The sequence below is a fragment of the Oryzias latipes genome, chromosome 18, assembly GCF_053564925.1.
Source record: "Oryzias latipes strain Hd-rR chromosome 18, Olatipes_Hd-rR_3.1".
NCBI lineage: Eukaryota > Metazoa > Chordata > Actinopteri > Beloniformes > Adrianichthyidae > Oryzias > Oryzias latipes.
Window position 1 is genome coordinate 4,371,424 of NC_136254.1, and position 13,730 is coordinate 4,385,153.

General features: G+C 44.2%; 1 protein-coding gene across 2 annotated transcripts in view; it reads left to right on the top strand.

The window, feature by feature from the left end:
* Positions 1–13,730, top strand: part of mtmr1a (myotubularin related protein 1a) — a 16,683-nt gene continuing 2,953 nt past the window's right edge. The window contains exons 1-13 of one of the 2 annotated variants that reach the window (XM_004080019.5): positions 1–337; positions 1,571–1,676; positions 4,115–4,177; positions 6,942–7,029; positions 7,139–7,233; positions 7,531–7,638; positions 7,842–7,940; positions 9,536–9,619; positions 10,697–10,846; positions 10,925–11,113; positions 11,218–11,403; positions 11,485–11,643; positions 13,083–13,130. In XM_004080019.5, the coding sequence (XP_004080067.1) occupies positions 243–337; positions 1,571–1,676; positions 4,115–4,177; positions 6,942–7,029; positions 7,139–7,233; positions 7,531–7,638; positions 7,842–7,940; positions 9,536–9,619; positions 10,697–10,846; positions 10,925–11,113; positions 11,218–11,403; positions 11,485–11,643; positions 13,083–13,130 (1,470 nt within the window). In that variant the 5' untranslated portion in view covers positions 1–242. The remainder of the gene's footprint in view (positions 338–1,570; positions 1,677–4,114; positions 4,178–6,941; positions 7,030–7,138; positions 7,234–7,530; positions 7,639–7,841; positions 7,941–9,535; positions 9,620–10,696; positions 10,847–10,924; positions 11,114–11,217; positions 11,404–11,484; positions 11,644–13,082; positions 13,131–13,730) is intronic. The other variant, XM_011487745.4, reaches the window with a different exon arrangement.

Genomic DNA, 13,730 nt, shown 5'->3' on the forward strand with positions numbered 1-13,730 from the left:
CCGTCGCTGTCCTCGTGACCTTTTGTTTTCTTCTCTAAGCAGCATCTCCTGTGAAGTGGGCGGAGTCACAGCAGCAGGAAGATTGACACACGGAAGGGCGCGTGCGTCAGTCCTCGAGAATGAACAACATTCTCGGGCATTTGAGCCACGGAACCGAGCCCAAACCGAACACGGAGGACCCTTCATCACCGTGAGACCACCGCCCCACGGAGTGACCCCTTTAGGCAACGGCCAGTCAACCAATGGAGGACGGAGACGCCGGAACCACGAAGGAAACTGGGCCCGCGAATTCGGGTGACTCGAGCTCAGCAGCGTCCGCCGGGAATGGACCGGACAGGTGAGCGGGCAGAGAACAGAACAAACACCGAACCGGTCATTGGTTTACCCATCATGCAGCTCCCCGAACGACCCCCGTGAGAGCGGTACCGGTACTGGAGACGTCGGCGCACGTTAAGATTCACAAACCCGCTAAAATGCAGCATTTCACCGGAAGTTGTGATCGTGTTTTGGTTCGTCCCGGTTCCAGTGAGCTCGCCGCGTACAACCATTTTGCGTGTTTACAGCAGATTTTGACAGGAAATGCGGGAAAAGCCCCGCACCCATGAGGCTGTGCTTGTGTACACGGCTGGCTACCAACGTCAGCGCTGAGCGCCTGAGAGAAAAAGGGAGGCAGTCATCTTCTGTCAGTGCCAGCTTCCTCAGTCCGCGAGAGAGCGGCACGCGCGGCTCAGAACCGTTTTTTTCCACCCCAACTTTATTGAACATAACATTAAAGTACAAAACACAACATCAAAGAATCAAATAGATTATCAGCCGCGAATATATAAAAAGAATGCAAAAAAATGTACAATGCAAAGTTTTCTTAGAAGAGGGGATTACATATTAAACAAAAAAGTCGGCTCAGAACCGTTATTCGTCTTTGTTAACGTGATGACGTCACGTCAATCTCTGGGCCGTTTGCGCCTCCTAGTGATGAAAAAGAGACACGACACCACGGATGATAAAACATTGATGCACAAATCCCTTAATAGCTTGAGAGCAGAAAACCCAATTTCTCAACTGTTAGTCTGTGCTAAAAGGCTCTGTTAGTCTTTGCTTTGCAGATACAGATACACACTGGATTGTGTTTTTTTTTTCTATTAATTACATTTATAAACAACATATACTAGAAAATTGTCAATGCTTATAAGAAAGAAAAAATGTAAATACCTGTAGAGGAGCTTTACAAAAAACAATAATGAGCTAGAGTCCGGAAGCTCTACGACGGAGTTTTAAGACCAGTTTACAAACAAAAATTGCGTGTTTTGAGAAATATTTCTTTTTTTTTTATTCAAAACATATACCAAATCCCAAAGGATGGTCAGTCTGACAATTGGAGTAGTTTTCTTCTGAAAGGACGCATGTGGATGTTTGCCTGGGTAGTTCTGCTGCAGTGCAAACGTCCAGTAACTGTGATTCCATTCACACACACGCACACACAGAAAAACCAACTAAAGTGGACGTTTTGTTCAGAACAAATATGGTGAAGTACTAGGAAAAGTGTTTCAATAAACGTTTTCTCCGTTCTCAGTCTAACAGGTTCCCACGTGGAATGGTGTAAGCAGCTGATTGCAGCCACCCTCTCCAGCCAGATCTCCAGACCCGGCCCGCCCGACACCTTAAACAGGGAGAACAAGGTGAGCAGGAAACGCTTTGTGTCTCGTTCAGAGTCCAGATAACATAGTTACTTTGTAGAGTTTAATGATCCTCACTGCCTTTGGTGAGCACGGTTAGAAAAAAATAATTTTATGGAACCCAGCATGTAAAAGAAAGAGGCCTTTGGTGTCTCCAGGCCTGTTCCTGGTGAGCTGATGCCCGGCTTGTTTATAGCTAACCTGCTTCTGGACTAATGATTGACTGAACCAGAATTTACTGAAGTAGGGTTAGCTGAAACACAAGTGGGGCGGGAGCTCACCCAGAACCGGGTTGGAGACCATTTTAAATAACCACAATTTAAAAAAGCCTTAACTTAGTTTGAACCCGTCAGTAGGAATGCAGAATAGACACTCAAGTCTAACGGAACCTGAGACTTCAGGTCTGCGACTTATACACAATATCAATGAGGTCATTCTTTAATTTTTGATCTGCAGGATATCAGTCTCGGATCAAGCAATTAAAGCTCATTAATCAACTGCTGGTCATCGTGGCCTCACCAGTTGTTTCAAAGTACGTTCTATTAATGCAGAACATTCAGTTCACTGGTTTTTCCCCAAAACCCACCGTCTGTTCAGCCTCGGGGCACCGTGGGTCCCGTCTTTCTCACCGTACTCCGTGTGGGAATCCACTTAACACACAAATCTGTTCATAGCTACAGAATTCCACAGCTGTTCCAACCGGATGTGACTTGAATTGTTTTGTGAATTTGTCTTTGATGGAAAGAGGTGCTGTGTTGGTCCACTTCTTTAAATTCAGGTTGGGGAACAATTATTTAGGCTTTCTACAAGCCTTATAATAGTGTTTCCTTCAACCTTTGAAGACCCCCCAACAGACAGGATGAGTCCTTTATTTTATATTTTTAGGGGGGTTTGTTTGCCAATTTTCCACGTTAATGAAGAATGACGGGTCGCAGACTTCGACATAAATATGAGCAATGAGCAAATTCCCAGCAAGCTAAAAGCCTGAAAGAATGTGATCCATATTCTAGCAGCACAGCAGACACACCAACACCCTTCAGAGGGGCTTTGCTTCCGCTCAGCCGGTTTCCCGCTCAACCTTTTCCTCAGGTTTTCTTCAGTCTGATTTCGGTTTCTCTGAGCTATAAAATCGGATCTCGGAGGGAGATTGGAGACAGACGTGACGATAAATGCTCAGCGCTTTGAGATTTTACCTAAAATGTAAGGCGCATTCAAAATAAAATTTATTATTATTATTATTATTAAATGCGTTGCCAGAAAAATACACAAAAAGTAAATACAAAAAAAGGGACACAAACTCCCTGTGAGCGGAGGTTAAAGGCCAATTATACCATGGTCCGGTTGAATACTCGATTCTGATTGGCTGCTGGGTATGCGTTAAAACCTGATAACCGCACGGTGAAAAAAGAAGTTCCGGTCGGCTAGCTTAAATGATTTGTATCACTGCGCCGGCTTCTGTAAAACAACCTTTTGCTTCATCATCTGGGCAAAAACAAGCGGTAAGCGATTAACTTTCCCTCTGAATTGATGCTTTATTCAACCCATCGGGACGATCAGCATATATATATCGCCGAATCTTGACTGCAGCGGTGGTGCTGCGCGACGCGGACTATATGTTACGTGATGCGGCGCGATGCGCCGCATACGCTGTTTATGAGAAAAGTGATCCAAATCGGGAAAAAAAACAAGAATTAAGGACTAAAACCTGGTTAATATGTATTGCTTTTGTAAGTGACCATGGTATAAGCGGGTTAATGGCCTTCGAAGTGTGCGGTTACTACTTTTTAACGCACTTCGCGGAAGCAACCGTCCTCCGCTTCGCGTCGGACGGTTCAGGCTTCCACGGCGTGCGTTAAAAAGTAGTAACCGCACACTTCGTCGGCCATTAACCCTTACATATTGCACACAAAATAGCTGTGAGATCCTCACAAAAGAACAAGAGAACTGTCAAAGGGAAATACATGCTTATAGACAAATTGTGCACACTGTGAAAAAAAATTGTTAATTTTAAAGTGAAATAAAAAAAGAGTTAATTAAGCAAGTTCATTTCTTCATTGTGAGATTGTAAGATCTCTACTGTCCTTTTTTTATTATAGTTTAATGGACACTGCAGAATCCATTTTATAATAAACAAAAATATATCGAGTTTCGACAAACAAGAGAGAAAAGCAGGAAAATGTTCATGTCTGTCAGAAAAAAATATATACAAAGTGTAGTGAGGAGTTTTCCAGCCTTAGAACATCTTTAACCCACTTCAATGATTTAATCTATCGCAGTAAAGGAGAGATTATTATTCTACAGATCTTGTCCTTTTCCACGTCAGAACAACCACGTCTTTTAATTCTGCACTGCAGTGATGAGAAATAAGCGTCTTGCACATCCAGGAATGTTTGTCAGTTTTTTTCCTCTCCTTGTCTCACTTTCTCTGTCTGTTGTGGCAGGATGCAGATGAAGGACTTTGTTGCCGTGGAGAAAGTGATTCTGAGCAATCCTCCGATGCTTTGGCAAGTGTCTGTCTGCTCTTCTCAGTCTTCAGCTCCTCTCTCTCCTGCTTCCTGTTCTGCGCTGCCATCCATGTCCCGTTTTCTATTTTCCTCTAGAAATCCTTTCATCCACTAGAACGAGTCAGTGAAATGTGAGCGTTTAGGTTTGCGACACAACAAAGGTTTTCTGGAAGGCATTTCGTGCTTTTATTTTACGGAACGACCCCCATCAGGGATGGAAGACCGCAGACCTCGACGGCACGTGTGCTGCTGCTTTTCCAACCACCTTTGCTCTCTCAGCCTCTGATTGGCTGGACACAGCTGCCCAAAGAAAACGTCGGGGTGGGCAGGAATATAAAAAAAACTTTTGCAGTTATCAGTTTATTCCAACCTTTAGAATGTTTTCCCACAAAACAACGGAGTTCTGCTTTGATGAAACATTGATTTATGATGCTTAAGATGCAAATGGAAGCGTATTAAATAAGAAAATTGGACTGTTTTTCATTGTAGTTTTCTGTGATGCTAGCTGAAATATCATTAAAGACAAACTGCTCTCATTGCACTCTGTTGATTGGGGACGACAGGAACAGATGAACCCGACGTAAACGTGGCAAAACTGAGGACTTATCTTGATTTTTCCTGGCAGAATATCGGGGATCTGACTTTAGAAGTGGACCTGTAGTTGAAATTGGTTTGCTTCTGGTGCCTCCAGATTTAATACGAGGTTGTATTTCGCAACCCTTTACTAGATGGATGATTTTAGGAGAATCCGGCTTTCTCAGTAGATCCTCATTTCACGTAAAGGGTTCCACATTGACATTAATGTACATGTACATATTAGGAAAAATGCCGTAGCGGCTCCTAAGAAACAGAACTTGGCAACTGTGCTGAAGTACATTTGTTGAAGGTTTTCCCATAAATTCAACGTCAAGCTACATTCACACCATCCTTAGTGGCGCGTGTTTCAGAAAATCACATGCTCACGTGTCCACGGAGCGCCCATTGAAATGTAAACCAGGTTGAACTTTGGGAAGTGGCAGTGACGTACGGATGGCGTTCCTTTTAATTCATGAAAGTGCCAACTGTTTGAAAAGTGATCATGGAGGAGAAATGATTAATTGCGGTTTCCTGTGCGGCTGGAATTCTGCGACGCCGAGTCTTTTCATAAATCGGAATAGAACTCTGAAAGAAAAAGCCCGGAGAGATACACCAGATTTGCACCGCTTCAACATTTTGAGCCAAACCTCGTCCGACTGTAGGTGACGGGCGTGCGCGAGCAAACAGTAGAAAAACAGAAGGAAGCAGATGCTCCTCCCTGCTTGTCCAGTGAGAACGCCGTATGCTGAACGCGCCTGTGGCGTGTTCTTTAGCGCGTGTCACATGCCAGGTGTGAACGTAGCACTACATTTGAGCTTTTCAAGCCTTGGACACACTTTCCAAACTAAACAACAACAAATTCTTTTTTATTTTTATTATACTGTATTTATCCCACAATGGGAAATTTGTTCTCCACATTTGCAGCGGTGAGCTGCAGCCGAACCACGCTCAGGAGTGTTGAGGGTCATGCCCAAGGGCCCACACTGGGTGATCTTAATTGTTGCCATTGTTCATTCTCCTCCGGGAATCGAACCCTGGTTTACTCTGCGTGGTAGCCTCTCACCTTATCAATCGAGCTACCCAGCCGCTTACTTAACGTAAATACTCACAGTTACAGTTGCAGCCTTTTAAAGCATTGATGGAAACATAGAAGGCTGAAATAATGGCTAAAACTTTAACTTGCAGAAGTAGCTGAAGACGTTCAATACCGTCCGTGCGCACGCACCCTATTTACATGCGGCCAGCGCTGGCAGCAGAAAGAGAGGGTGGCCCTACGATGGCGCTAAAGTGCAAAAACATCAACAAATCAAAGTTGAATGTATGTTTCTCCTGAACGTCCTGCACCTGGTGTTCATAATGCTGGTCCTCCCTGTGTCAGCTGCAGTTTGTGAAAAAGGGTTTTCCGCACAGAAGAGGATCAAATCAGACACCAGAGCATCTGTTCTTCCAGGCACAGCGCAATATTTAATTAGAATCAGTACGGAAGAGCCAACTCTAGAAGAGTTTGATGCTACAGAGAGCGTGGCAAGCTGGTTTAGTCAAGGGCAAATGCCAAGAAGACTAAACTCCAGGAGTTGGAGCATCCATGGGTGAATGTAACTGGAATGGAAGATAGTTTATGGAACACATAAAGGGTTCAGTTTGCAACTCCCTTTTTAGTTCATTTATTCTAAGTTTAAATTTCAGCTTAGTGAAACACTTTTAAACACCTACTTTGTCACATACTTTATCATTATTGTAGAATTGTTTCCTATAGTAAGTACCATTAAGGTTACCAGTTTGTAAGTTAATAATTCTCAAGTCCTTAATGCCAATATTTACAGCAAAGCACGTATAACTGCTGAGATAAGCGCAATGTGGTTGAAAAGGTGGGTGCACCAAACTGTTGTACTTTTGCGAGAAGAAGAAAAATTACTTTTCATCTAGAGCCCTGTGTGACTTGATGTCTTAACGTTACCTGAAAGTGACAGCTGAAGTTCTTAGCTCTCAAAGGTTACAATGTTTTTCAATTGACTTTGAACCAAAGCACAAGCAAGAATTTCTTGAAACTTTTAGATATCAGAACACTTTGAATAGCGAGACGCTAAACACAAGTGGCTTCCCAGCGTATTGACTGAGTCTGTGCTCACATGTGGAGGCCATATTTATGACTCTCTTCGTAAACTGGTTTCACCATTTTCCCCCTCAGAAGCTTCCAGTTCTGGCATTTAGAACACCTCTCAGGATGATCCAGAACCAGGTACCTCTTCTGCCAGGAGAGACCGTCCAGCTAACAGGTACTGCCATCTTCTCGTATTATCACAAAGGTTACTGTAAAGAGGGTATATGTTGATATTTATCTGTTGAGTGTAAAATTAACATTTATTTTCTTGTTTTGATGTGCAGTCAAAGACATGGTGTACATCTGTCCATTCATTGGTCTGATTAGCGGGACTCTGACCATCACAGACTACAAGCTGTACTTCACCAGTGGGGAGAAGGTGCAGCTCTTTGACTTTTTACCAAAAGTGCTGAAACACGGAGACCGCCAACTTTCTGCTGTGTTTGCTTAAAGCCGTGTCACACAACCATTACGTACACTTTGTGCATTGTCCACGTATACAATTTTTGTCTTTCGTCCTTCCTTTGTGGTTTTAATGTGGTTTATTCCTGATAAATCTGTAAAAATTCCACGTAAAGACCACAACTTTTCTCACACGTATACATTGGTGCAATATATGCAAAATGTTGGTAGTGGCTGTGTGTCGCGGCCTTTAAATGTCTGCCTTTTCATTCAGGAATCTCCCTTCGTCCTCGACATAAACTTGGGAGTCATCAGCAGACTGGAAGCTATCAGTTTTCCCGACCAGGAGGAGATGACCAAAGGACTGGAACTGGTTTGTAAGGTACATGAACACCCATGTCCCCAAGCAGGACTCCATGACCCTTATTTGACCGTGTTTGAACTGTTGGAACCAATGCTCCCAACAAGGTCAGTGCTGACACAGGGGAACACCTAACCCCCCAACCCTCAAGCCCCCTCTTCTTGACTTCTTTTCCATTTTTTTTAAAGCTAATTCTTGTGTTTCTTTTCTTTCACATGGATCAGGACATGAGGAGCCCACGGTTTGCTTTCAAGTTTGAGGAGACCCAGCCCAGCGTAGTAGACGTTCTGAACAAATACGTCTTTCCTCTCTCCCACAACCTGGTCAGTCTCACATTAGAAGATAATCCACCTTCAAGCCAGTCAAATTATAGTCAAGGGGATCTAATGTAAATGTTTTGTTTATTGTTAGTTTTCTGTACCTGGTTTTTCTGTGTGTAGTAGGGTTGTGCCGATGGACGATATCATCGTCCATCGTGATGGGTGACTGACATCCCGATGGAGAGACCACCATCGTGATGCCACGCCCCCGCCACGTTGCGCGTCGACGCCATAAGCCGTGGTTACATGTACAAAATATCTTGATGGGATCAATGGTTGGATTAGAATCCAACCGTGTACATGGGCCCAGAAAAATGTTTTCAGAATATAAAAACGTTCACTAAGGTTACAATTTCGGTCGGAATAAATCATTCGCACATGCGCAGTTTGAAAACCGGAAGAGGATACAACTTCCGCCGAGCGGCTTTTTTTCCAAACTTTATTGAATGTAACAATTGAATACAAAACGATAACAGCGCCGAGCGGCTATATACATTGACATGTCAGCTCGGTAAAATACGAGATGATCTTCTACACGTGCTTTTAATAATGTTACGGTTATTATGAAACACCTGTTCGCTCATCATTTGAATTTTAATCCGTGTGGTCAGTGCTTTTTCTGAACGGAGCCAGGATTAGCAGTATGCTAACACGGGCTAACAACATTAGCTTTGGGTGGCGCTGCATCCTGTGAGTAACATCAGCCTTTATTTAGTCGGGACACGACTGGAAACACAAATCCACGTGATTGTTTGAATGTTTTCTAAGGACTGAGCGATATTTCTGCTTTGAAGCTCAAACCGCTGTGTGTGCTGACGATCCTAGCTGTGCTCAGACACACTTTTAGACCCGGTTCTGAGTTCGGTTGCTTGTACCCCTAGAGCTGCGGGACGGATCGCAGTCTTAAATCTCCCACACATACCGCTCATGTACCCCCCCCCCCCCCCTTCCCATCAAACACAAAGCTTTAAGTCTGCGCTCCGCTGGTCCACTTCGCTAGTTAAGTGCGGGAGCGGACTACTTCTTTTCTATCTTGCTTGTTACTTTTTCTGTTAAAGTCACTTCCCTCAGTTTATACTGGATCATCGCGGATTAACCATTTGTTGGGAGATAAAATGAAAAAAGCAAAATAATGAATAGCAGTTATATAAGAACGAAAAATGTAAAAATACTCCCCCCCCCCCCTCGACGATGTCATCGTCCATCCCGATGGTTGACAGCAAACATCGTCAACGGCCAAATTAGGGGACATCGCCCAACCCTAGTGTGCAGTCTTTCTAAGTAGGTGAAAATGACAGCGTGAGTTCTAGCACGCTGCTTTTTCTGGCAAATTCTTCAGGATAGTTTGTTTTGGTGAAAAGTGCCGTCTGTTGAGGTTAAAGTCTGGTCTTGTTATTTGAAATTCAAGTTCAATTCCATTTGATAACTGGCTTCATTTGGACTTTAATTATTAATGATAAACAAGTGGTGAGATCCTGCCAGGGCAAAAAGTAAAACGGTAAACGAAGAGAAAAGATGTTTAACTACGCTCACAACTAATGTGTGGTTTGAAAAACGTGAATGTTTCCTCATAAAACGACATGTGCTTTCTCCATCAGCCCCTGTTTGCGTTCCAGTACAAGGAGACTTTTCCAGCAGACGGCTGGAAGGTGTACGACGCTGCAGCAGAATATCGGCGTCAGGTACCGATATGACAGGAACCATGTCACATCAATGCTTAGTGGGTTTGGAACTTTAAGAAGTTTCAAAGCAGGAATGCTTCACACCAGTGGCCTGATGTCTCTACACTGTTGAGTTTAGGGATGGGCCGATTACATTTTTTCAGGCCGATACCGATACTGCAACTGTGGCCGATAGCCAATATTTGCCGATACTTAAGTGCCTACAGTAACACAAAGTTTAGATTTCCTTTGTGTTTCTTTATTGGAAAGGCACAGCTTTACTGGACGATCACATGGTACTTGACCGTCTTAACATCCAGTGAAGGATCTCATAGGAACAAGGATCACTTTAAAACTTTCATATAAATATATATAGCTTCCCATTGCCAGGGATCTATTAGGAACAACATGTATTCCTAAAAAAAATAGCGATTCATTGCATTGGTAGCTTCCAACAGCTATACTTCAGAACTGGAACTGAGCCACTTGACTGTTTACGATGGAGACAAAAGAGTCTCAGTGGATTTGTGTGGGCAACTTGTGTCTACCTGTTTGCGTGTTTCATTCTTGATTTGTAACTCGTTTTGTGTGTAACTGTGTGTACTGTGTATTCACATGTACACTCGAATATAAAAAACATACAAAATGCAACGTACGCATGCACAACTTGAAACTACAGCAGCTTAAAACTAACCATGAATTCAAAACGGCTCCTATGCAGACAAATCCTTAAGTAGTACGCACCAATTGGCTAACACACATACACAAAAACACATTTATATACAACAGATATGCCTCGATAATTAAGATAAAAAAATAAATAAAAAAAGCTGTTGTGAGACGACTGGACATATTCCTTTTGAAGCTTTCCAGAGCTAATGGCTTCTTCCCAGTACCGACTGGTTCCCCGGTTCCCTGACAGTGCCTCTAGCATGGAGCTTCCTCCTAGCTCTGGTCCCGCATTGGCAATAGGAGGCAGAGTCGGGTCCTTCTCCATACCCAGAGAGGGTGGCGGGGCGTTGGGCCCATCAGCACCTCTGGGTGTGGAGAAGGACCCAGCCAGATGATGTCCTATACATGATCCAATGTCTTATTCAGGGTCTGCCAAATGAGAGCTGGACCATCAGTAGGGTGAACAGCATCTACGAGCTGTGTGACACCTACCCCTCTACGCTGGTCATTCCCACCAACATCACAGAGGAAGACCTCAAACGAGTGGCGTCATTCAGAGCCAGGCACCGCGTGCCGGTAAGTCTAGAAGGACAGCAGTAGGGGTGTTCCTGGCCAAAACACTGACCCCCGGGGCCTGGTCTGCTCGCTCCCCAGGTCCTGTCCTGGATCCATCCAGAGTCTCAGGCCACCATAGTCCGCTGCAGCCAGCCTTTAGTGGGACCTTCCGACCGCCGCTGCAAAGAAGACGAGCGTCTCCTCCAGGTCATCATGGACGCCAACGCTCAGTCCCACAAGCTCACCATCTTTGATGCCCGACAAAGCAGTGTTGCCATCAGCAACAAGGTGCAGCAACGGACCTTTTTCTTCTCTGGTATCCTTCCTGCTGCCATGTCTTGGATGTCACTCTCATTTCTGCTCTGACCTCCTTCATCCCTGCACTTCACCAGGCAAAAGACGGAGGTTTTGAAAGTGAAAGTTTCTACGCCAACGCTGAGCTGATCTTCCTAGAGATCCCCAACATCCATGTGATAAGAGAGTCTCAGAGGAAGTTGAAGGACATGCTATACCCCACCATTGATGAAGCCCACTGGCATTCTGCTATCGACCAGACTCACTGGCTGGAGTACATTCGGGTACCGCTCATAACGGCAGGATTTTTAGGAGAGCACCAAATACCGGCCACACTGAGCTTCTCTGCTTCATGGTGTTTGCAGCTGCTGTTAGCGGGAGCAGCAAAGGTGGCACACAAGGTGGAGTCTGGGAAGTCGTCGGTGGTGGTCCACTGCAGCGACGGCTGGGACCGAACCGCCCAACTGACCTCTCTCTCCATGTTGATGCTGGACGGATACTATCGCACCCTCACAGGCTTCCAGGTGACTCTCATGGAACTATCTTTTTATGAAAGTCGTGTCGCTCGCACTGTAGCTACGTGCATTTACTGGTCATATGTGAACAAACGTGGAAACAGTGAGAAAAGTTGTGGCTCTTTACGCAAAAATTTCTCAGATTTACCACAAATGAACCACCGCGACAGACTGGCGACCTGTCCAGAATGTCCCCTGCCCTCGCCCATAAGTGGCCGGGATAGGCTCCGGCAGCCCCGTGACTGAATGAACCACAAAGACGTACAAATGAACCACGCTTCAATGAATTTCTTCACGTTGATATACAGAACACTGGGCAGAAATCACATCGCGTCAGCACCATGGTCAGCGCCCGCTGCAGGCCCTTGCCATGCTTTGTTTCAGTTAAACAGACGGATTCCACGGGTCCGCACCAGTTCTAAAGCCAGTGTCTAGGCGCCAGGCTGCCAGGAAGGGACCGCCGCCAAGAGGGGGGTCCCCAGGCAGGAGCCGCAGCTGAGGACATCCATGAGAAGCGGCCCCCGTCTGTGACCCCGCTTCCGTGCGGTGCCGGAGACCCCCACGTGATATGGACGGTTGGATGGGTGTATAAAAACCCGTCACACAATATGGGAATCGTGCATGAACCGTGCCTGATTATTGCGCTGTTAATATGCAATTTATTACTGATTCGGTAGTTCTTGCGTGAAAATTCCGTTGGAAATCCGTGGAACGGTCGTGGAAAGCCGTGAATTTATGTATGCATCTCACAAAAATCATGTTTACCTTACTTCATAATTGTGTATGAGCTACGTGAACTACGCATGAACCGTGTAATTCTCAACATACCAAAAACTTCAAACAGCTCAGAACCTAAAACCCGATAATTGACTATAAAATATAACTAGACGAACGGCGTGTGACGTCACCCACAGAGAAGGCCTCGCTTCCGGTTCAATACAACTGCAGTCAATTCAGTCGCCATTTTTCCGCTTTATGTCCTTCCCCATGTTTGAACCAGACATCCTCCGTCAGCCGTGATTGGTCCGTCTACATTTCTACGGCAACCACCCTGTTGTGTCAGGAGTGAGCACGTTAGAAGGCCACACCCCTTCCCCTGGAAGCGGGCTCAGGAGAATCTGTCAGTCAAACGCTTAGAAAGCTCGACTACTGTTATCGAGGCATCCGATTGGTCAGCTTATAAATCAAAACACTCGCACGAAAGCAAAAATTTCATGATAAAGAAAAGGATTAGCAAGAACATGTGAATGAAAGGCAGTAGATCCAGAATGGTTATGCTGACCGACATTGAGTAAAAGCTATTTAAATCTCAAAATCTAAACAGATTTCAATGTCGATGCACAAAGTGTACGTAGTGGAGGTTTGACACGGCCTTTAAGCACAAACCTGCTTATTTCTTCAAAGAACGTGAGGTGACTGCAGATCCACTTAGCTGCTTGTTCTTTCAGGTTCTGGTGGAGAAGGAGTGGATCAGCTTTGGACACAAGTTTTGTGCTGTAAGACAACAGTTTTACTTTTTTTATTTATTTTTTTTAATTGAAATGGTTTACTTCAAGCAATGACGGAATAATGCACAAAACATACAATAAGCATTCATACATTCATTCAAAGACGTATCAAACTTAGGATAATTAGAAATGAAAGATTGCTTGAAAGGAAGTGGAAGGAAGCTAACTTATATAATCTCATCCGTGTTCTACCATAACCATTTTATGACATGATTATCCGGTTCATAACCTTTCATCTGATATCAATGCCTTAGCAACACCATTTCCGGTCATTTGACGACAATGATGAATTACTTCCTAATTATGTAAAGTAGATATAACTATCTTATATTATACCATCCACAATACAGATCAGTTATCTAAAATACATTCAGATTAATTTCATTAGAAAAATCATGTTTATGATTAAAAAATAACACTATCAGAAAATAAACATCAAAAATCATGAATTTTTGGATCAAGTGAAATAATTTAATTAGAAATCAATCATTTTAACTATCTTTAATAATTGTAATCACTACTCCTTGGCTCTGAAACCTGCAGCTGTCACATCCATCCCTCCATTGTGGCTCTTTGGCGGCGGAAAAA